The 24,430-nt window shown below is 45.7% G+C and overlaps 1 protein-coding gene across 1 annotated transcript in view; it reads right to left on the reverse strand.

Moving 5' to 3' along the window:
* Window positions 1–24,430, reverse strand: part of LOC104568750 (SET-binding protein-like) — a gene marked incomplete at both ends in the record, with an annotated part of 122,691 nt that overhangs the window by 56,153 nt on the left and 42,108 nt on the right. Inside the window, one exon of the mRNA XM_088538344.1 lies at window positions 4,394–4,465. Within this exon, the coding sequence (XP_088394470.1) occupies window positions 4,394–4,465 (72 nt within the window). The remainder of the gene's footprint in view (window positions 1–4,393; window positions 4,466–24,430) is intronic.

The following is a 24,430-nucleotide window of genomic DNA, read 5'->3' on the forward strand; positions in this document are numbered from 1 at the left end:
AAGCAACATTCCCAGACATTATTTAATTGGCCTAAGCCACAGAATCACAGAATGCTTAGGGTTGGAAGGGACCAGAGCATCTAGTCCAACCCCTGCTCCAGCAGGGACACCCAGAGCAGGGGCACAGGGTGGCATCCAGGCGGGTTTGAAGATCTCCAGAGAAGGAGCCTCCACAGCCTCTCTGGGCAGCCTGTTCCAGAGCTCTGGCACTCTCATAGGAAAGAAGTTCTTCTTCATATGGAGATTAAACTTCCTATGTTTCAACTTACACCCATAAACCAGATATAAACCTAGATATCTGAATGGCGTAAATGTCCATCTTCCCCTTCTCCTGCCCAAGATCACCACTTTCCGTTGATATGAAGAGACTTGTATGACTCTAAATTTAGTTATAACAATACTCTTTCACTGTTTCATATCAGTCCTACTCAGTAAGAGAGCAGAAAGTAACTAACTGCTCTCTGCACATTTTCACACCATATTCAACACATGAAGCTTAACATTGCAAGGCCCAAAACAGATGTCCTGCCACAAACAGCCACCACGCGCTTCAACCACACGACACTGGAGGAACCTGCATCTCCGTCCTACATAGACTTTGCTGCCAGACAAGGGCTCAGAGCAGCTGAGCCCATTTCCACAGTCCCTGTGCACCATAAGGCACTGAACACAAGTGCTCACTGTGAGAGGAAGCGTGTACAGACCAGGCACACCTGGCAGAAGGGCCAGCAATGTGAGCAGCTCCCATATCCTGATGGAAAAGGAACCTGCATCTTTGAACCACTTTTCTCGTGAGCCTCCCAGTGTCATCTGTCAACAAAACCCCTGCATTTCCTAAGGGAAAGGTGATGGAAACACCATGTCAGGCACCTGGTGCATCCTTGTAATCCCTCCTTGGATGCCTCTGTAGCCAGATGCAGTTGAAAGCATCATGTGTGCTCCTCGTTTCAATATTTCTTTGCAACTTCCTGACTCAGGGAGAAATAATGCCAGGAGGATGACTTAATGCCAGCAGTCTAATGTCTTACGATCCTATGATCTAGTGCAAAAGGCAGGAGGAGTGGGAAGCCCAGCAGGCACCTGATTGAAGAGGCTGGGGGAGATAACAGGAGCCAATGTCCTGCTGTGCGTTTTCTCCACCTCCATAACCTTCGTATTTTCAAAGAGCTTCCAGAGGGCTGTGGTGGCTATTGTTCTGCAGACCCGGTGCACCAGCATCCCCATTTGCAGCCCCATCCATTTGGGATTTGCTCTGGGCAACTAATCAGCTCTTTGAGCTTTTGCACGGAACATAACATGACACCTTGTAACTCAGATATCTCCATGCAAGCAGGTACCCAAGAGGCACGGGCTGATGTTTGCATGCTCACGTGCACCTGAAGCCACTTAGCGCAGGATGCACGAGCAGCAGTGTGTCTGTCCTCAACAGAAGTGGCTCTGGCAGCTGAAACTGAGCTCAGCCATCACTGAAGTGCAGACTTGGCAATGAAAGAATGTTCTTTTACATCCATTTTTCAAGGGGACTGAAAATTCATATTGATCATTAAGGTAAAGAGGAGGTTAATTTGAACCTACAACAAAGTTTAAGCATAGGCGGGTGGGCAAGGTCAATGCAAAAGGTAGGCTGGCTTCTGCTTGACAGGATTTGAGACTCCATAAAAAACATTCCTATCAATCAACCAGAACTGTCCAATTTTTAAAGCCTATATTTTCTCTAAACAGTGTTCAGACAGGTTGAAACATTCTTGTTATTATCAGAAAAATGCTACACAGGCATTTCCATGTGAGCATTTCCCTTTTTAAACAAATATCCATATTCACCATGTGCATCTCTTGGATTCAGGGACTGCAGCTCCTGTGCAGTCCAAGGAGTCTGGGTCCATTTTCTGCAGAGCTTTCTGCCAAAATGTGGTAATTAGTGCTACAAAATATTGCAATGTCACCCATATTCCAAATAGAAAGAGGAGGATAGGAGAGTACCAGGGAAAATCCAGGAGCTGCACTTCCCAAACGGAGCTGGCACACTCAAACATGTTTGGGTTGTCCGTGTCAATAATTCACCTCCTTGTTTGAAAATCATCCTCCAGGCCCCAGTGATTAACCACCTGAATATACTGAAGGAGGATATTTGCAGGAAGGCTCTCACGATAAAAAGGCTATTCCTGGACCTCTTTCCATCACATCATAATCTGTCCACTAATATGGCTTGAGATCTCAGCTGATCAAAAGGTCATAAGATGCTGCTGCTAAGTATCATTCTGCCCCTGCTCAGCCGCAGGCTTTTTCACTCCCATACAGCAGCCAGAGAAATGCAATAGAAGCAGCCTTCAAATCTATTTGTATAATAGATGAAGCCTTTGCTATATGGCATTTATCTTCCTTCAGGGAGTGACATCTGATAAATAAATCGCTAGTTCTTGGTGAATTTAAATAAAAGGAAGGCAAATCATATCCCTGCACACTGTGAATACATGATCACAGACAGCACTAGAGTTCTCGCTGTCCTGACATTTCTTTTGGGGCAGAACCTGTGAAGTCCTCACTGTCCTCTAGGTCTGTCAAAATCAAGGGAGCATGAGAACATTAATAAGAGCATGGTGATAGAGTGAAATGCTATATATTTACCTTTTTTTTTTTTTTAAGTTAGCAAACCCAGCAGAGAGACAGATTGTTTAATAATAGGACAAATAGAATGAAAAAAGGAGAAGTCTAGAAAATTGTGACTTGTGAGGAGGAACATAGGGATGGACCATTTGCAAACATGGTCCATTGGATGACAGGGAAAAAAAACACTGAATCACATCCTAACAGAAACAACCACTTTGGCCCAGAAGGAAGGACTTCAACAGGTCAGGTTTATACTCCAGTGCCAATGAATCCATTAGCGACTGTGGTGGTTCCCTGGATGGTTGGGAAAAGCCCAACTGCACTGAGCCCCCTGAACAGCTGAGGACTTGCCAAAACCCCACCAGTTTTTCCTCAATTCCCTCTCCCCTTTTTTTTTCCCCTAGATGCAGAGCTCTCTACTCTGACTGCAACTGGCAGTCGTTTTGCTACTCGCCTGGCTTTCAAAGCTGAGAGCCATCAAAGATTAGCCGGAAAATCATGACTATTTTTCCCTAAGAAGCAGCAGTGGTAATAGGCTTCAGGAAAAATCCTCCTAAATGCAAGTGATAAGCGTAGACTGTGTGAAGGCTGACAGGTCTGATTATAATTATCACTGCGAGGGGACCAGCGCTAACCTCCCTTCTGGAAGGCAGTGACAATTCCTGGAAGGGAACAGGCAAGTAAATTATCATAAACAAAATCACTGCACAGGGAACTGGCTTTTTGCAGGGAAACTAAATAACGCCTCTCATCTGGCAGGCAGCGGGGGGAGAAAAAGGGGGGGAAAAAAAGGAAAAAAAAAAGACCTTCAAGCAATCATTAAAGTTTGTCCCAACAGAAAATGGCATACAATTATATGTTTAAGTTTGCTGACTTTGGGAATGATGGGAGTAAAAGAATGAGGCAGGACAATTGAAGATGGAAGGGAGTTATGTGTTTGGAGAGAAATTCTGAAATAAAGGGTATTTTCTGTATCCATGTTTAAAACATCAGGCTTTTTTTTTTTTCTCCTGTAAAATAAAATGAACAGAAAGCCCTGGAAAGCATGCTGGTCCAGACTGAGCTAAATATTCAAAAGCAAGACATAACTAAAACAGCCCCGCACCAAACTTTCACCCTTCCCCACATCCTAAGAGGAAGAAATCCAAACAAAACCAGTACAGATCCCTCTCTATTTTATCTGCATATGAAAAAACACAGTAACATTATCTTTTTAATGGGCTTTTAAAGAATTCTGGATTGCCTAGGTGACACTCCTTCAAAATTAGCCTGTCCTAACCTTCACAGGGCTTTCTCTGGCATCATTCTGTTTTTTTTTTTTTTTTTTTTTTTTTTTTTTTTCTTAGGCTGCTTGTTGCTTTGGCATTTCTCCTCCTATTTCCATTGGAAACTTGGAAATGGAGAAACTTGTGCAATCTGGAATAAGGTTAGCAGCCCAGGACTTCTCTTTTCTGAACAAAGGGAACCAGATAATGTCTTCTTAACAGGGGGTGATGCCAAGTGAAGACAGTGAAGATGAAGAGGAGAGCCTTCAGAGTCAAAGGCACCTTGAGGAGCTGCTGTATCATTTGGATACAACATAAACTCTTCTAAAAACAAAGTAATCCTAGTGGCAGGCATTAAGAAGTACTATTTAACTTCTCAGACCTTCTCAGATCTTCTCAGACCCTTCACTCTTGGAATACCAACGGCACATCCTAAATTTTGTGTTGACTACCGCAGTAATGGATTTGGAGTGGGAAAAGGAAGAAAGCCAAACATTCCCAGCCATCATCTCTGGTCTTACCTTGCTTATAGATTTCGGCACTGGATTCTGCACGGGGAACCCACACTCTCTTCCCAAGTTCTTCATCTGATTCTGTAACCATGCCCAGGGCAAAGAGAAAAGAGTCTTGGTTAGGGGAGCAGAAAACAGTCACAAGCAGCCACAGGTTTTTTTCTGCCTTTTGCCATTGCATCCCACCTTCTTCCTCCCACCGAACTCCAGCATGTCCACCATGGTCTGACAAGGAAGCAGTGCCGGTGTTGGCACCCATCTGCCTCCCTTTTGGAAGGTCCCCTCAGGTTCTCCATGAGGTTTCTCATCCCCAATAGCAGTGGCAGAGAAGGGGCCATGGCACAGGGAGTTGAGTCATGCATTCCCATGACAACTTGTTCTGGAAAGACTTGGGAAGAACAGGAAGGTGCCACACGATGCCAATCGGTTTGTTTTGTTTAAGGATCAAAGTCCAGGATTATCGCATTTCAAAAACCATTTAAGACAGGGTAAGTGGCAGTGATTCAGCATCACGACCGTGGCAAATCCTCCCTGTCCTCTGCTTCAGCCCTTCTGGTATGAAAACAAGATCATTCCCTCACCCCTTCTCCCTTCTCACCTCCTTTCCCCTCCTTGTCCACCTTTTTGAGCCCTTTGCACAAAGGTGAAATATTTTACATTTTCACCTGTGCTGATGCAGATCATCATTTGCTTTGCTTTGCTTTTCACTGGTTTAGCCCAAGGCATCCTTTTAAGCAGCAGCCTGTGCAAAGATAATAGGTGGCACGGTGTTCTGCAACTCGAATCAGCAACAAATCAGCCATCTGCCACTCCAGGGGTCTGAGATTAACCCAGCTACTGGACCGTGACTGAAAAGCATTTGCCCATTTAGATTACAGAAATTTGAGGCCACTGATCCAATAAATAAATAAATAAATAAATAAATAAATAAATAAATAAATAAATAAATAAGAGGAGAAAGGCTGGGGAGAAGATGGCCTTCCAAGACTTTTCCAGATTAACCATTCCAGACACTAGTCATCTCATACCAATCCAAAGCAGGCAACATTTCTCATTATACAGTGCTAAAAAGGAGTCTGAAAGAAGAAACTTGAGATCCACCAGACATCACAGCTGAGGGAATACACCCCAAAACACCTATTTGCTATGGGGAAAAATAGAGACAAAAATATTCAGCTGCAGTCAGTATGTTACAATACTTGTTGGGAAGTATGTTCATGCTGTCTAGATGGCTCACTTGGACTGCTCAGAATACAGGAGAAGCATCTTCATCCCAAGATAAAGAGGTATCTCAACATGGTTGGAACCTAACGGACGTACACAAGTCCCCTTTTTCCCTCATGTCCTTTCCAAGACATCAAGGAAATGAAAGGGAGCTGGTTTCTGAAATAGCAAGTAGTAGGAAGGTGACTTCATGTGCTGGCCTCACTCTACCTTCTTGGACAACAAGCAACGCAATGCTCCTTTGCTGGAGGCCCGCGGTTTACCTTCGTGTTTGTCCACATCTTTGAGATCCTCATTGTAATTTTGTAGGGAGGATTATTATTTGGTCAGTGGAGTATTAAGAGGCTTAAATCAGCAGTAAATACCAGTTGGCTCCACATCTAAAAGGGTGAACCGCATCCCGTGCAGGTGCATGAGGGGTTAGGAGAGCTGGCAGGGTCTCTGCTCACTTTGATGTGGCCTTCGATGCCCACGGCCGGCACTCATTTTAGGGGTTGGCATTCAGTGGGCAGGGAGCTCGGGTTAAAAAGAGGAGGCTGAGAGGCAGCAGCAGCCAAAACCATCAGTAAAGAGTTTCTGGGAAATTCAGGCAAGGTCTGCATGGTGTGCCCGGGGTGAGGATGGCAGTTCATCTCAGCATGTCCAGAGAGGGAGCTGCAAAGCAGGCGGCAAGGGCACGTGTGCGTGCACACAAACACCAGCTCTGTATTTGCCAAGAGGGGTGGGAGACTCTGGAAGCTACAGCATGACGATTACTCCGAGTCATCTGACCAACCCTCTCGTGAACATTTGCCATGGTTTTCTCAATCTTCCCAAGGCTTCTCAGGCTAAGCACTTCATCTCTCTCCCTTCTGACACAGCAAGAAGAGCTGGAAGAGGCAAGAGCATCTCCTCTCCCAGCTTCAGCTACTACTATTCTGGTTATACCCAAGGTTTTCAGGTGAGAGAGAGGTTGGAAGGGTCATGCCACCCCAGGGGACACAAACTGGGCCAAGCTACCAGCTTCTAAGTCCCAGCGAGCTAATGCCAGGCTTAGAAAAAGTCTTCTTGAAGCGACTCGAGAAAGCTGAAGAAGGAGCACCTAGGCCTATGCTCAGAACCCAAAGTGAGGGTTTTACCTCTCAGGCTCCAATCTATGTAAAACTTTAAGCTCTGATGTGATGCAAGAAGAAGTATGTGCGAGGGGCCGCAGGGAGCTTAGCATTCACCTCCAAGTTTTGCATTTGCATTTTGCATATTAAAATGGGGAGCCCCCCTCCAAAACAAAAAACACAAATTGAAAAAAAAAAAATCATGCATCTTTGATGCTATAGCCAGGACAAAATGGAGGGAAGAGAGGACCACCACGGTGCAAAACCAGATGATCACAGCAAAACGTCAGCCCCTGTGAATTAAGCAGCCTTGTGCACCGCTGTCAAAGCTTCACCCATAAATATACATATATAATAATAATACATATGTGTGTATATATTTCTTTTTTTTTTCTTTTTCCAGGCAAGCTTTGGAGGAAAAGGGCTTTTTGCAATGCAAACCGCGGCCGCCCGGTGCCCCCTCCCACGGCGCGCGGGCAGGGAAGGGAACACAGCGCCGGCCGCACTGCACCTTGCCGAGCTCTCTGCGTCCTCCAAGTCACCTTGCATCAGGCTCCGGAGCCATGAGAGCAGCCTGCTGGGTATGGAGAGAGGAGGAGGAGGAGGAGGAGGACAGCAGGGAGGCGGGGAAGGAGCAGCAATGGGAAAGCAATCAGAAAACTCCATGGGAATCAAATCTTCCTTTCCTCCGTAGGAAGGGGATAAAAAAAAATAAAAGTAAATACCCTCCCCAATATGGAGACAAAGGGAAGAGTGGGCAGGGGTTCAGCATACCACCCTCCTTCTCCATTACCTGCTTTCAATCCACAAGATTTTTAATCAGCATTTCTGACCAGGTAGCTTTGCTGCAGTGGCCGCTTAGGAGAGGGGCTGTGAGGGGCTGAAGGTCCCCTCCTGCCCTCCTCTTCCTCCTCTCCCCCCTTCCCCAAGCAATGCCCGATGCAGCAGGCCTAAGCATCCCACTGGACAGACATCTTTGGGCATGTTAAGGTTTGCAGTGTCAAACACAAGGTGGGCAAGGGGTACAAAATGGGGTGCAAAAGCAGGCAAGACGGTGGCGATGCTCAGTGCATCCTGGCGGATTTCGGCCAGTGCAAAGCCACCCAGCAGGATCCCCTGTCCCCATCCTGGAATCCCTAAGCGTGGGCGCCTGACTCGGTGTAGGGGGCCGGGGCTCGAAGGCGGCCCCATGGCCGGAGCCATTTGCATTCCCGGCACGTTCCTCGAGAGCCGGCCTGGTGCAAAATATTAGCGCGGCGCAGAATGCCGCTCGCGAGGTGCTGCAGCTCCTTCTTGGCACCGGTTCAGCTTTTTGTCTTCCCTTCCCCTCCGAGCAGCAGGAGGAGGAGAAAGGATAAAATAAAAACAAACGAAATGAAATAAAACGACCCTCTGTGCTTCAGCGTAACCCCCCGCCTCGCCTCCTTCCTCCTGCACCCTCCCAAGCAAACCCCCCCCAGCAAACATAAATCTCTCGCCACCTCCACAGCAGCCAGGTCGTAGCCTCCTTCCCCCTCCCGCCACCCTTTTCCATAGCTCTTGCCTTTGTGCTCCACTAAATTTTTCCAGCCAAGCGTTGTAACCTTCCTCCTACACCTCCTCCCATTGCATATGAAAACAATATATAACAACAACAACAGTAATAATAATAATAGTAATAATAATAATAATAATAACAACTAATAATAATAATAATCAGGCCATATTTGCCCATGCGCTGACACCCCTGCACAGCAGGGAGCCACCGCGACCCCCGTGTGAAGCCCCAGAGGCTCCGGCAGCCCCAGCGTGCTGCGAGGGCATCGCATGGGACACGTTCCATGGACATCCCTCGGCATCTCCTCATGCACAAACTTCCTGCAAGGTACCCGGGGTCCAGCTTGGGCTGGCGGGTGCAGGCGACAAAGAGAGGCGGAATAAAGAAGGAGGGAGGATGTATTTTTTTTTTTTGCTTTTTAAGGAACCCAAACACAGGGCACTTCCACCAACTCCTGTTCAGTCTGTTATGCCAGCAAGCAGCTGCCAGTTCCTGCCTGGCACCAGTTTTGATTTGTTTTTCTCTCCTCTCCAAACCCTCCCTCTCCCCAATATTTATCCCCTCCCTGCTGTTTCATCTCTCTTTTATTTTATTATTTCCCCTGTTCTCCCTCTTACCCTGTCCACGGGACTCCCTCCCACCCCCAAATGCAAAGCAACACATGTGGGAATGACAGCACCTCTGGCGAAGGGATGGAGACGTGATGCGACACTCAGTGGACCAAGAGGAGGAAAAAAAACAGATATAAAAAAAAGATATTGTGCCCACAACATACACACACTTTTCTCCAAAAGAGGGATAAACAGAGGGATGCGCTGCAAGACGGCAACATAGAGGGAGGAGAAAGGGTTGGTTGGGCAAGGGGAGGTGGAGAAGAGGTGGAGGCGACAAGTGGAGCATGCCTGGCTGCCGCAGGAAAGACTGGCACAAAAAAGAAAAAAAAAAAGTATATATAAAAAAATAAATAAAATGTACATATATGTACAACTAAATATAAATATATTAAACGCATATATAAAATAATGATGCCACTGATGCTGGAGGTAGCCTGGGATGGATAAGGCAGGAGGACATCTTGGTGGAAGGAGGACTCCTTGGAAGCCAGTGGAGCTGGATGGCTACAAACCAGACGGGCATGTGCCATGCACCAGGCCTGCTGCTCCATACAGCAATATCTTCCCCAGAAAAAAAGCCCCCATCCAGTTCTCGCCTTTATAAGAGGTGCCGGGCACTCGGGAAGAGCAGAGCAACGGGCTAGAGACTGGGGTCACAGTGGTGGCCCCAAGGCAGACACACAGCATGCCCGGGGTGGTACAGACAAAACAGCAGTGTCCCGAGCAGCTGCCTAATATGTATCTTGGCAAAGCCGGGCCTGGCGGCAGATGAAGCAGAATCTGCAGGCTGCAGTCGCAAACCCATCAGCTGGGCCCATTTCTGCTCCCCCGGCCTGCTCACGCGAGGCAGTCGGGGACCGGAGCTCTGGGTGACCACGGAGGGGCCGATCCTGCAGCCATGGGTGCTGCTATGGGGCAGAGCGTATGACCCACCTCACTAAGGGATGTGTGTGGAGCACTTGGGCCAAATCTTGGGCATGAGCCCTTAGGAGCCCCTCCTCCACGGAGATTTATCACCTTTAGGGGCGCCTCCTCCACGGGGACTCGTTGACCTCAATCCTCCTCCATGAGGACTTGTCACCCTTAGGGGCACCTCCATCGCAGGGATTTGGTGCCTGCTTGGGACTAGAGACAGGGCTGCTGCAGTTACCCACATCGTGGATGCCACGGGCCATGCAGCAGAAAGTTTGGGGCTTGTGGGGCTGCACATGCTCAGGGAGTCCAGGGGAAGGAGCAATATCCACACTGGGTAGCCAAATCCCTCCTTCTGGCTGCTGGCTTTGCTCTCCTAGGCCTTTTCCTTAAGAATATCATCCAGCGCTGGCAATGCTTTATTAACCCCGTCTGCTCCCAGGAAAAGCTACTTCCTTTGCTGGTAACCATCAGAGTCCAAATCTTCCCTCCTATCCCATTTACACAATGCTTTTCTCTCTTGGCTCATCTGCCCTTCTCTCCAACCTTGAGGAGCTGGTGACTGGCTAGGAGGACAGGGTCCCTCCAGGCATGTCCATGGCAAAGCAGACCCAGAAAGACCTGGGAAAGAAGCCTCCCTGCCTGGAGGCATTTGTAGTTTACCACAGTGACTCCCAGCAAGAAGGCACTTGCAGCTCCTTGGAGCTAGAAGGCACTATAAATAAAAGATATTACAGACTAACAAGTTCTCGGCTGCAAACTGGAGTGGGAAAGAATATTTTAGCATCTTCTTTCTAAGCACATTAACTCTTGGCAGTCACAATCGCTCGGGTCTTTAGAGCCGATAATTTCACACAATATGCGGTGCGTTCCGTCCGCACACGCTCCCTCGCTTGCTGTAACAGCTCCAAAGTCTCCACTGACCTGTGCTACAGCCCCCACGGGCAGCCAGCATCCAAATATTGTGTCGCTTTGCGGGGCTATGACAGTAAACATACACTCTGCCGTGATCCTTTCCAGGAAAAATTCAGGGCCATGTAAACTAGTAGAGATTTTAAAAATAATAATAAAGAAAATCCACCGGCTTCTGATGTCTTCACCGCTGGAGCGAGTGAGTACTTTGGATCGATCTGGCCTGCTTTAGTGCAGTGACCCAGCGCCACGCTCCGCTGCGCAGAGTTCAGGCCCCAGCTGAGGGGCTAAACGCTTGCCGACACGGAGCTGACGTCTCCGTCTCTGTCACCAGCGCTGGGAAGGGCCCTCAGTCCCTGGAAAGAGGGTGAAATCCTGCAAAATGCAGGAATGAAGCTGTCTTGACGTGCGCTGTTGGGCTGAAGACTGGAAGACCTTTGGCGTCAGAGGTGCAGGGCACTTTACCACCTTCTTCCTTCGCCTTCTCCTGCCAGTGAGCAGATCTTGCTCTACAGGCCATTCAAACGTTACAGAAGAGTAAAAGCTCCTGATCTCAGGATGCCTCCGAGCTGCCTCCGCACGCGCACAAGCGCACAGTGGAAATGGCTATTAGTGACGGGTGAGCTACAAAAGGCTGAGCAGTTTGTTTTGGACAAGGATCTGCACATGCAGATGCTTATCTAAAGCCCTCAGCCTTCAGAGCAGAGCTGGGAATGTCTTGAGAACAGATCCTCCTCCCATGACTTCCAGTATCTTTCGGAGCAGTTGCTCGTGCCAAAAATACCAAGAAAACAGCTTTCTCCTTCTTTTATGCAGTGTTTTTTGGGCTCTTCTGCTTCTGGTTCCAAGTAAAACCTAAGACCGCAAAGCCTTTGACTAAAAAGTTGGACTGTGCTTATTTAATTTCAGGCAATCCTGGTTCTCATGACTGCACGCATATGGGGGAAATAAGGAAAAAAAATGATCTTGCAATTCTGTGGAAAACTTTAAAAGAGAAGAAAACTCCCTGCAAACTGGCAGAAAAATAAACTGGCTTCCCTAGGAGAGGACTGCAAGCCTTGATTTCTCTCATCTTAAGTAGACTACTTATCCATAAGTTGTCTTTTCTTGCTGTAGATAACATGCAGGATCACAGCATTTCCAGTTAAAATGAGCCTGTTAGCCTTAGGTGGTTATTAGTCTGTAAATACTATTGAATCAATAAACAAACTGAAGTCTTTGAAGAGATACTTGCTCCCCACCCCAATCTTGGAACTCATCACATCTGCAGTAGCCGCAACTTGATGGAAGAGGAAGGGAGGAAACAGTCTGTGTGCAATATGATGCCCTTCAGTTTTCTTAAATCAGAGTGTAACTGAGGTAAAATAGCCCAGAGATGGTGCTGTTGGGATGAAAGCAGAATGTTTTGCCTAAGTCCTCTAGACAAACAGCGTAGTTCCAGGGCTCTGGCTGGATTTATAGCAGGATATCTCAAGCAGTGTCACTTCTGGCTTATGACTGTGTAAGTCTGATCAGAATCAGGCCAAGGCGTGTGGTTTTAAGGATGTTGTCACAAATCCTATGTCCCTGGACTATTCATCCCAAGAAAAATAACAGCACATGTCACCTGGATGCATCCTCAAGAATGAATGAATGGTCTTCAAGAATTTTGAAGACCAGATGGTGTTCCCTCCTAATTCCCAGGTCTTTAGCTGATGCAGATCAGGATAACTCTACCCAAGTTGGTGGAGATGAGTGATGAAGTCAGTGGAAAAGATCTGGCCTATAGCTTTTAATAAAGAGACTTTCAAAGCAAGGGTTTGGTCTTTCAAACAGCATGGCATAGTAGATGCACCTATTTACCATTTAAGAATTTTCTCACTGAAGTTTATGGTTCTTGTTAGAGGTAGAGGTTCAGCTACATCCAGGAGGTCCCATTCTCCACTGGTGTACACATGTGTATATCGGGAGCAGCTCCGTTACCCGTCACATGCTGTGTGCTCTTGGCAAGAGTGGTTCATCACGCCCCACCAGGAGCTGCAGGATGCTGACCATGTTTTGAAAACCTGTCTCTCTTTGGCTCCTTAACTAAGGTCACAGGAGGAAGAAATAGCTTGAACTTTGGCTTCAAAGAAAGGAAAAAAATAAAATTTGGACCTTTTCAAGAGTGCTGAACAGTTGAGAAATCTGGTGTTGAGCTTTTTCGAGAGAGTGGCCTGATCTCTCTGGCTCTAACACCATTCTCCATCCATGACTAACACATGGATTGATACTTCCGTGCAGGAAACACTGAAGGGGGACTGAGGTTCCCATTCATTCGTGCTGTTTACGGGTCCCACAAGACTCCAGGCTCTAGCTATGATTTCGCACGATGCTTCGCAGGTGCATGGCCCCTTCGCCAAAACCGGTAGTAAATCAGAGCAGAGGAGGAAAGCACTGCAGTAATGCATGTTTGCAGAAGCAGCCATTGGAAAGGGTTATCAACCAGATTCATTTTACAGGTCATTTCTTCCAAATCTCCCCTTGCTCACGCAGCATCTGAGGGATTGGGCTCCGGGCCTGAAATCTTAGGAGCATCCCAGTTGGTTTCCCAGGGATCAGATATGGGGTGAACTTGTCCCCAGTCTCCATTACTGGTTTTCACAAGTAGGAATTCTCATGCCTCCCTGGACAGATGGCTGGTCCTATTACTTTCTGTGGTGGATTTCCCCTTGAGGCTGAGAGCAAATCCATGTTCAAGCTGAAAGTAAACAGCCTCTGAATTCAAAAGGCATTAATTCTAACAGCCAAAGCACTCGCTGTGTATGCTGCAGATGTCAAATAGACAGTTTCCCACCGCACTAAGCCTAGACACATAACCAAGTCGCACAGCAAAACCTTCTGTCCATCCCCAAAATCCGCCCTGTGCAAAATTTTCTCTTCCCAATAAAGTTGCAGGGCTGATGCCTCAGACAGAGCAAGTTAATATAGATTTGCCCTAACTTGAATAGAACTGGGCCAATTTATACCAGATGAGGACTTCACTTAGTGGGAAAGGGCTACGTGTTACTTTTTAATGTTGTGGTTTCAAAAAAAAAAAAAAAAAAAAAAAAGTGTATTTTAAAGAGCAAAGAGCACTAAGTAAGTTTTTGTTTACCTCTTGGATTTTTTTACGCTTAATTTCCAAAGAAACCTATCAGAGAGCTTGGCTCGAAAGGATAGGGCTTTACACAAAAATGCAGATGAATAACATAGCTTACAAATATAAACAGCACTGCTTACACAACTTATTTTGACTCCCAATACCTTCCGCAACGTCAACAAAAAATTAACTAGAAACTCGAGCACGACATCACTGCAGTACTGCGGGAAATTCAGAAAGTGGAAAGGGCTGAATAAATTAGCCTCTTTTTCCTTGCCAGCTGAATGCAAAGGACGAAAAACACCCAACCAAACATTTTTGCTGTATTCCGCAAGGGTAGGGTAAGCCGGCAATTAGCAATACTTTGTCTACTGATTGAGCCTTCCAACTGAGGATCTTGAAACACTTTGCAAACACTAATGAATTAAGCTTCTTAATGCCCCCTGCGAGACAGAGGCTCCTATCGCGTCCGTGCAGCCGGGCGAAGGTGGCATGAGCTCAACAAGGGTCGGCAACTGGCAAGGTGGATACCCAAAACCTCACGCTGGAACTGGATCAAGTGGTGGCCTATGCTGAAACTCGGGATCACTGCTTGGGGTTGCCCGTGTGCTCTCATTTCTGACCGTCTGAAATTTTAAAACTTGAATTTCTCCCTGTACTGAGGTTCCACTTGCTCACTGGTCAATGGAAACCACATAAATTCATGTCCTCAGTGGAAATAATCATTCATGAATCTGGTCCCAAGAGAGCATGAGACGCTATGCTGGTCCTCTGGACATGGTAAAAAATAAAGGAAATTGGAGGTGCTTTTGTCCTCACTAATTTTTTAATTCCATCAGTGATTCTGGGCAAAACAACAGAGAAACCTGTGATAGTCCCTTTTGTTTTATTTGCATTTTTTTCATGCCCATACCTTTTGGGTTTGCAGAAGAAAGACCTGCTAGACATGATGACAGAGGTAACTTCAAGGAATTCTACAGAAAACCTGAAGGTTTTGCTTCTAACACTAGCAGGAATGCTTAGATCCTAGACATCCCTTAGGATTACATATGCCTTGACCAGAGAAGCTTTGCTTATTTATTTATCTATTTTTCCCCAAAGCACAGTCTCTAGCTAATGCTTAGTACCTATCATCTGAAGTGTTTTTCCACATAGCCCTTCTTCAAATGCATGGCAGTCAGACAATTTCCATGATGATTCTTCCATCTAAAAATACACACTCCCCCTCTTTTCAATTTATTACCGAGCTAGTCAGCCTGTTTATTGTTGAAGTTTTGCCCATTTAATAGTGCACTTAGGAAAGCTTAATACAAACATTGACCAATTCATCGCTGTCAGAAAAAGAAAAGCCTTAGAAATCATTCATCTAAGTAGGAGTCAAGAGCAAGAGTCTCTTATTTAGAGATCAGTCAGTAAGAAACAATGTTGTGGAAGCTATTCTAAGCAGACTGATTTAAAAAAAAAAAAAAGAAAGGAAAAAGAAAAAAAAAGGAAAAAAAAAAAAACTTCTTTTCTTCCACAGAGAGAAACTGAGGAGAAAAGCAAATAAAATATTTGGTTTTGCTTTCAGAATTTGCCAGCAAGCCTAAATCTCAGAAATGGGGCACTACAGAAAAGAGAGTCGTTTGAGATGTTGAGCTAGTTGATTTGTGAGCTAGTAGCAGATTGCTGTTTGCCCCAAAATATGTATTTGAGATTCCTTTCTAAAAACGCCTCTTGATCTCTTCCCAATTGATGAGCTGTTAAATGTCTGTAGGACATGAAGATGTTTGTCTTCCGAACAGAGGTATGTTACAATTCTTAGAAGCAGGTTTCCAGAGGGAATATTAAAGGCACTATTCAGGAATATTCTCCAGGATTCACAGCCTCCACAAACACGCCTGCTAGCAAACATGTTTGCTGGAATATTTGTCAAGAGCAAATACTTCGGATTGGTGGGAGAAAGTGTACAAAGTCTAACCGAGCTAATAAAAACCTGACAGCTAATGAATACTTGTAGAAAATATCTTACAGCATTTCTTCAGCTATGGGTGGTAATTGAGAAAGCCTATAAAGCTCTAAGTCTTTCGGTCCCTAACTCATTTTGCGCTTCAAAATCTTAAGCTACTTCCCTAGGTCTTTTTATTGTGTTCAATCCTATTACCTTTGCTGAATATATATGCAGATTTTATGTCTTATTGCCCAAAATTGAACCCTGGCTTTACATGGCATTATGCATCCTTTCCAGGGACAAAACAGGTTTTGAATTGTGCCTTCTTTTACAAGCAATTCTAGGCCATACCTGAAGCACATCAAGCTCATTCTCCTGTCAGTCCAAAAGCTCATGGCCAAGGAAGGCAAGAGAGCTGCAAGTCAGGCCAGGGAACATCACCAGACACATGTCTGGTGCCCAAGGATCCAAACTAACAGAATGAAGGGGAGCAAGGGCTTGGGCCTCAGAAAATCTGCTCACACTCTGTGCAAATACTGCTTTAAAACATCCCAGACTTTGCCATCCCTTGTTTTGAGTTGGCCCAGTTGAGTTGAGACACAGCACGGGGCACAAGGGAAGCTGCCAACTGGAAAACCCTCATGAAGAGAGGAACTCTTCTTCTACCATGAGATCTGTTTTATAACCTCTGGGCCAAATTTTGCGCCTCAAGGGAAACTTCCCCTTTCATTTCAGTGGAACTAGGATTGAAACTCTGTGAACCTTCCCCTCCACACTCCTGGTAACAACACATGACAGGCCAGCACATACTCAAGCCTAGGCTGGACCATACGCAACATTTGTAGCCTAAAAGTTCTCAGAATACTCTCCCAGTGTCCAGACTTGCACTGCATTTAAAAATGCAACATTAATTTGCTATGAACACTTTGTTATTTCCCAGATTCCACCTGTTGTCTGAATTATTTATTTTGCTCTCTCCTGGAAGGTGAAGATAAGCAATGGACCATCCAGAATTTTTAAACACTGTCCCTCTCTGGTCCTGCTAGATCCCTGCTAGAGATCATCTTGTATAATGCATGACTTTTACCTGCAAAGACAGTGGAGGAGTAATGAAATAAGCAGATGCTCCATCAGTAGGCTTTTAAAACATTGGTATTGCAATCTGAGATGCAGTCAGCCATTACATGCATATGCCCTTTATTTACGGAGCTGATAAAGGCTCCATGTCAGGAAGAGCCAAGCTCCTTTTTCACTCTCTGCCATTTCCTTACGTTAAAGAAAGTTACTGCCTGGTTATTTTACTCTCATCAAAGTTTTGAGATTTGGGAGGAAAAGATGGATTTACCTCCTGAGTCATCTGTTAAAAATGGAAGTCTAAAAACCAGACAGCTTCATCCAAACAAATCGCCACGGACTCGTTGCAGAATGACTCCTCTCATCCCAGTACTGACATTTGAAATGGGCAGATCACACTGGACTTGCTTATTTCTCTCCATGAGAGAGCTCAGGATGACCAGTCCAGCTACAGAGGAGAAAACTATAGCTGCCCAGAGCACCAGATTCATGAACGTTCATCAATAATTTCAATTTTGTACCCTTCTCTAGCATAAACATCACTTTTCTAGATAATTCCCCTGAAATTTCATTCCAAATGTCAGTGGTAGATAAGTAAATAGAGGGAAGACTGGCACGGATGCAAGGGAGGGCTGCTGTTAGCACTAACAGCCAGCAGAAGAGGATCATTTTACAGCAGAAATCGGAATAGTGTCGCTTGGCCATATTATGAGTTAACTTCTGAATTCACAATGTCACCCAGCCACAGCTTGGGGAGGATTTTGGTGCACGCTGAACACTGCCTGTGATCCCTGCTACATCACCCAAAGGTTCACAGCAAAATAGATGGCAGGACACAACACACACACACAAAAAAGAGAAAAGCTCTCCTTCCTCCCGCCGCAAAGGAGACTGACAGTCCCCCAGCCGGCTTATGTGCATCTAATTACCGAGCCGCAACCCAAATCAAAATGCCCCTCCGCAGCTGGTGTCTCCCTTAATCCATTCACAGTGCAAGCTAATTAGCGTTGATGGGTTTTGGGCAAGTTTATTCCGCACGCGGTCAAGTCCCAGGATTGCAGCTCAGTTGCTAAGACCCGTGCAGAGCCCCCTGTTTTGTGCCCAGAAGGTGTTTTCTGGCTTGCTTGGGAAATTAAGGAGCAGGTTCGGGAGGGGATGCTGAGCTCTCCAGTGGAGATGAAGCTGCACTTGCTGCTCAGCCTCACTCTTCTCCGCCAGGCCTGGGGATTACCAAGGTGATGCATGACTTTCCTGTCCCACTTTAAAAATCTGGATTAAGAATATATAACATATAAGGAAATATAATATATAAGGAAGATATAAGGAAAAACTTTGAAATCAGGAAACACCAAAGAGCAATTTTGCACTTCAACACTCTTTAATGAGCAGAGAGGAGAGGGGCCTCCTGCCAGATCTTCGCAATTCCTCCTCAACCTATGGTATTAGGAGAGCAGATGCTATTGGGAATTTTGTCCCTGGCAGCAAATCAGTACCCTAAACCTTGCGTGGAGCCCGAGCAATGATCTCCTTGTGAACGGGTGACGCCGCACCGCATCGTGGCAGGCGATCCCGATTCCATTCGCAGCAGGATATAAGGACAAATGAGCCGAGAGCGGAGCCACGAGCTATTCTGCAGCAACACGCGGAGCCTGGGTTTCGGTTTGACCAGATGCAGCTGCCCACTGGACGGAGGGACCTTTCAGCCCATCCTTGGTGAGATTCAATTCTCTCTGTGTCTGTCTGCATCTGCCGGGACCGGCCTAGCGGGACTGCCAGGATAATCAGCGCTTTACTTAATGACAGGCACGGGCGAGCCAAGCGATTAGGCACTGTCAGGAGTGGCGTCTGCCAAGCTGAGAGGTGGAGGCCACGATGACAACGCGGAGAAGAGGGGGCCAACACGGGCAGGTTTGATTGGGGAGGGTCACCGCGGTGGCTCAGTGTTTGTGGACACCTAGAAGTGCATAGGTTCCATGTGCTGATGCTCACATGGCCATCCACACCCTCTAGATCCTCACATGATGATGCCTGTCATGACATACGTAGCACGCATATGTACAAATATACACGTACCCCCTTCCTATGTGCTTATCACGTGCAACTGCAATGAGAGAGGTGATTAGACTGGAAGGAATTGCCCAACTTGGCAGTTATTGGTGCAAACTGATCTGCTTGTGCCTATCAGGCAATATGGATGAAGCAGTCTCTTGTCCATGGCAGGGAAGATGCGTGTCCCGGTGATGGACGCACACGCACTAGAGCATCTCACCAAAGCTGCACCTGTGGCCAGCAGTCTAGCCCTGCCCTTTTTCCAGGAGGTTGACCCTGCAGCCTACATGGTTTTCCTCCTATCTTATGACCACAAGAAATAATGTTGGGAACTAGGGTATCATCACCCTTTCCTTCACTGGGGACCAAGCCCACCCCTTGGGCTAATACCACAGTCTATGGACACTGCTAGGAGAAGGCATGGGGTTGGATTCCCCACTTGAGGTGGGACACCGTGGCAATGGGTCTTCTCTGTTCCTCACCTGGGGGCGGATGCACTGTGGTCTATATCAGTGCCCAGGGAGGGATTTATAGGCTGGGGACAGGCAAGGTGAGGCTTCCTTCCATGGCCAAGATCTCCACCTGCCCCTCTAGCACCCTGGGATTTCTCCATGCAGTCTCTGCTATTTTGTGCTTTGGTAGTGGTGTGGGCCCGGCTCTGCAGAATACTCATGTTCAGTTATTATTCTGACCTGCTGCCAACATTTTCCTGAGAAACATAAGCGAGAAATGAGGAATGGTGATCTTTAACAGTTCATAATTCAGCCAGAGCTGATGGGAATTTCATGGGAGAAGGGAAAGGCATGTCTTTAGCCACAGAGCATTGTCCCTGCCAAAATTCAAAGGCTCTTTTTCAAACAATGAAGATATTACAGCCTCTTAAAAAAAAAAAGAAAAAAAAAAGGTCATGAGAACCTTTGATAATGGAGAACATGAAGAACTTACTTAAGAAACACTGCTCTTTGCAGAAGAGAAAATAAGGCGTCTATGAACTGTGAAACTTTTTTCATAACGAAGCATGTTAAGTAACCCAAATACAGGAGTCACTGCCAGGGCCCCATCATACAGAATGGATGAACTACCACCGCAATTTATTTAGGAGATAACCCAGGACTTACATGTTTCTAAAGAAAAGTTATTCAGAGGCTCTGCACAGATGTAGTTTGGCCCAGTCTGGCCCAGTTCCTACCAGCTGTTTGGTTTTCTCTGTTCCAGTAACATAGCTCTAACACCCCTAGACACTGTCCCAAGCTACTCTCATCTGGTTTTCTTCTCCATCTCCTCTCATGGGTCTGCTGCCTTCCCCACTGAACTGACACTTTTTCACCAGTCTCTTCAGTGGCTCTTAATGGTCAGGTCCTCAGTCCCACAGGCCTTGTGCTCACGGTCTGGTGTTGACATTTGTGCTCTCCTTTCCTGTTTCTCCTTCACTTCCCTCAGTCTTTCCTGTTTTTTTCACTTTGATGACTCCTGCACACCTAATAGCCATGTTTCTGTCCCCCATCTCTAGATATCTGAGTAATTCAGGAACCAGTGTTTTAGGATGGTTATACAGGATCAACAGTATAATGGTATTGCCTCTGCAGCTAGCTCAGAAGACAACGGCACCTTCTTGAGAACTTGCATGAAACACTGCAGGAGTGTATCACGCAAGGTGAAGCTCAGAATAGGCTTTCCGGACACCTGACAGAAAGGTAATTCCCATTCTTGAACACTTACTCCTTTGCACTAACCAATGGTCAGATATTCTTGGTTCAAAGTCCTTATTTAGTAATGCAGAACTGAGACTTCCAATAGATGTCGGGACATCGTCTACTCTGCTTTCCAGTGAGTAGATGGTATAAACACAACTGAAAGTATGTATTTGCTCTCATCCATGCAAAATTTGAATTTACTCATATGATAGCCACTTATTTCCCCTCTTTAACTAAATCTAAGTAAGTGAGATATAGAGAATAGCTGAGAGCTTCAAAATAATCAATTGCCAAAGGGGCATAAATCAAACCATTCACGGACAATCTCTCTCTTTGTTATTAAATCCACTTAAGCACTTTGAAATACTGTATTTCCATAGGTCCCACTAAAATGACAGTAGAGAACAAATAGAAAATCCCTCAATATCTCAGAAAATATATTTTCTCCAGTCCTAAGAATTAGAACATTAAATTGATACTTAGATAAATAAGCCCTTCCAAGAAGTACTCCCTGGAACAAGAAATGCTTAACTCCAAAAACTGGATAAGTAGGCAAACATCACAGGCTTCATCACTATTGCAGAGGTAACAAAGAGGGAAAAATAATGCTAAAGATATATATAGAAAGTCAGGGATTCCGACATGAGAAAACTTAGAAACCTACTGAGGCATCTTATGAGCGGACTGTGTTTACACCTAACTAATACAGGAGATATAGGGTGTTCATGGCCCTCTTTTTACAAAGCATTTGCCTGTCAGTACACCCAGAGCTGGGAGAGTGGAAACACAGAGACAGAAGAAAGGAAGAACTGCAAGTTATCTCTGAATAAATAGGTTGAATTTTCTTAAAAGACTTGGTTTTGTCACACTGCCTCATCTGCAGGGAGGGCAAAGAACCATTCCCTGGAAATGTTAAACAGGTGCTTCTTGACTCCTCTCTTGACTGTCCATCTCCAGTGGCACCAGCTCCATCATTACCTAGCACCTAAAGCTCCTGTCTCCACAAACATCTCTCCCATGCTCCCAGCTTACCAACTATTGCTGAAAGTTAGAAACCTGCACTCATCTACTAACAAACAGGGAACTCTGCCAGAGGCCTCACAACCTGCAGATTTCGATAGCATTAATTTGTTCCAAAGCAGGTTTCCCTCTTGGGTCTGGAGTAAAGGCAATTAATTAAGACCCATTTCCACCCCCACTGGATTAAGTCAAATTAAACGGTAGGACAGCCTTGTCTGGAATAGGGATTCCTGGAGAAGTAGGTTTTCTTCTCTTCATGGGAAGTTGATCCTGTTGCCCTACTCATCTGAGCTTGGATCAAGTCTGAAGTGCTGCCAGCTCCAGGGCAAGCACCCAGCCTGCTAGTTCACAAATCTAGAAAGGTGCTGGTGGCATTTCCCAGGGGCATAAGCCCAACATGAAGAAGCACATTTTCTGTTCGATGTCAGAGAGTGAGCTCAACAACTTCCATCACGGTTAACAAGCACTCTATTGGGAATCGACTGAAAATGTTAGTATATGCAGAGTAGCTCCTCCTCAACCAGTGTGTGAATACCACATTAAATAGCCAAAAGCCTTTTCCTAGGTCATTCTTCTCCTTGCTGGTAACGGATGTAAGCATATCCCACGTCGGAGGAGTCCCTGGGCAGCTCTTGGGTATGCTACCTCCAAATAATGATGGGGCACAGACCCTACCATGAGGTATCACTTGCCCAGAGAGAGTCATAACGGAGCTGAGGAGTGTTGAGTAACTCACGAGAAACTAGAGGTACCAAAGCAATCAGTAAGAGCACCAAATGTACATCAGATTTGGTCTGATCTTCAAAGAGGAGTAAAAGAAAGAAAAGGAAGTCACTTGGGAAGCAGCTGAGGTGGTGAAACAGCCCTCAATTTTCACAGTGACTTTAAAGCAATGGATACAAAAGTGAAAAACAAAACAAAACAAAAAAAAACCCCTCCTTTTAATTGAAAACACAGTATTGGCTTAATGGCCTTTGAAGTGTGTGTGTGTGTGTGTGTGCGTGCTTCGTGGGGGAAGGAGGAGAAATGGATCGCTGTAACCAACAACATCCCAAAGGACCATAAATCAAACAGCATACAGCTGTTGGTATCAAATATAACTCCTTTCGCACTACATCAAAAAGCTTTAATTAACAACTAATTTATTCAAGTGAAAAAAAAAAAATTGCACCAAATAATTGTATTATAACTTGGAGACTAGACCGTGTATTCTCCCCATCTCTGAAGCATAACAGGAGAGGAAATTGAGTCTTTAGAGAATGGCTAAGTAGAAAAATGGTTCAAAGATTCACAGAGGTTGTTGACTGGCTTTTCAAGTCAGCGGAGAGCAAACCAGCCCATTTAATGAAAAAACAAAAGAGGGAAAAAAAAGAAAAAAGGAAAGGAGGAAGGGAGGGAGGGAGGGAAGAAAGGAGGAAGGGAGGAAGGAAGGAAGAAAAAGGGCACATGGTAAAGTCTGTTTGCTCTAGGACCTACTTTTAATAAAAGTGCTTATAGAAATGAATGGCAGGAGCACGAGCCAGGCACAATGCAGACAGGTGCTGCACAATGCTGTGCTGTTGGATCTCCCCCATGCCTCTGTTTTGGCAGCCTTGGGCCTGACCAAGAGCATGGATAGGGGATTGTGTTTGTGGCCACGTGGCACTTTTCTGCAAAGCTGGCCAATGCCTGCAGGGCAGGTGATGATGCTCTCCAAGCGCCCGGGAAACATGTGAGAAGAGACATGAAATCTCCCTGTTCTTTGACCAGAGGAGCTGGCCCCACCACAAAGCCAGCCACATGCCACAGCTTGGATCCCATCCTCACCCAATGCATCATAGAATTGGAGGGCCTTTTTTTCTTTTCTTCCTTTTTTTTTTTTTTTTTTTGCATATTTTATGTTTTTCCTCCACAAAATTGTGCTAGTGATAACTAGACCAAGCCCAGCTCCGGTGGGGCAAGGCAAGTGCCATTACCCTGCTCTGATGGCTCATGAAACTGAAGCAGAGTAAGCAGTTTATTGGTCGCCTGGTCTTTAGGGCCCAATCACACACGTTTTACTGGTCCTCCGAGCGCAGTGAGATTTCCCACTAATGCTGCCGCTGTTGGCAGTGCACGATCTTGGGCCAGGGACTGTGCTTTGCTTTTCATTTGCTTAATGGCAAGCACCAGGCCAAGCTTCGAAGTCTTTCTCTTCATGCAGACCCTCCTCTGAAACTCTCCCTGTCCATCCGTGACCCTGGAAAAAGCTATTTGGAAAATCCTGCAGGTCTACATAGAGCCACCCCTCTAAGCTCTGATATGACTGATATTTGGTTTAAAAGATCAGAAAGGACGCCCAGAGTTTGCTGCTGCAAACACCAAATTTGACCAAAAGTCCGAAACAGAATCACTAGCCAGCTCAGAGGACAAACTGGTTAACCGGTTATCTCTTTTCATTGCATGATTAAATAATCATGGATCATATTGCTCCATCAGCACGTATCTGGTACACAATGATATACTGCACCAGAGAGCATTTTAAAAGGCAGGCAAGATTTATTTTGCCTGACTTTGTGATAGCTTTATCCTGCTAGACTCAAAAACTAATAATAATGTTCAATAAAATCACTATAATTTATGGAGAAAGCTCCAAAAAGCTAGAATGGGGCTTAAAAAGTGATCAGCATTAATCTTTGCACTGTATTTCAAAAAGGTGCCTGCTCAAACACTTTCGCTGTACAGATCCGGGTGGCAAGTCTCGCAAGCACTGCTGCTGAAAACTCTTAAAGCGTGACCTAAAGCTTTTACAAATGTGAAACCTTAAAGAAAGATCTGTATTAGTGCTGCAGACAGAAGCTGTTCAAAAGTTTTTGTTCTATTGGTTTAACTTGGTCCTCCAGATCACAGAAGAGCTTTAAGCACAGAGCT

This window comes from Tinamus guttatus, unplaced genomic scaffold, assembly GCF_059628265.1.
Source record: "Tinamus guttatus ecotype Peru unplaced genomic scaffold, ASM5962826v1 Tinamus_guttatus_pri_ptg001021l, whole genome shotgun sequence".
NCBI lineage: Eukaryota > Metazoa > Chordata > Aves > Tinamiformes > Tinamidae > Tinamus > Tinamus guttatus.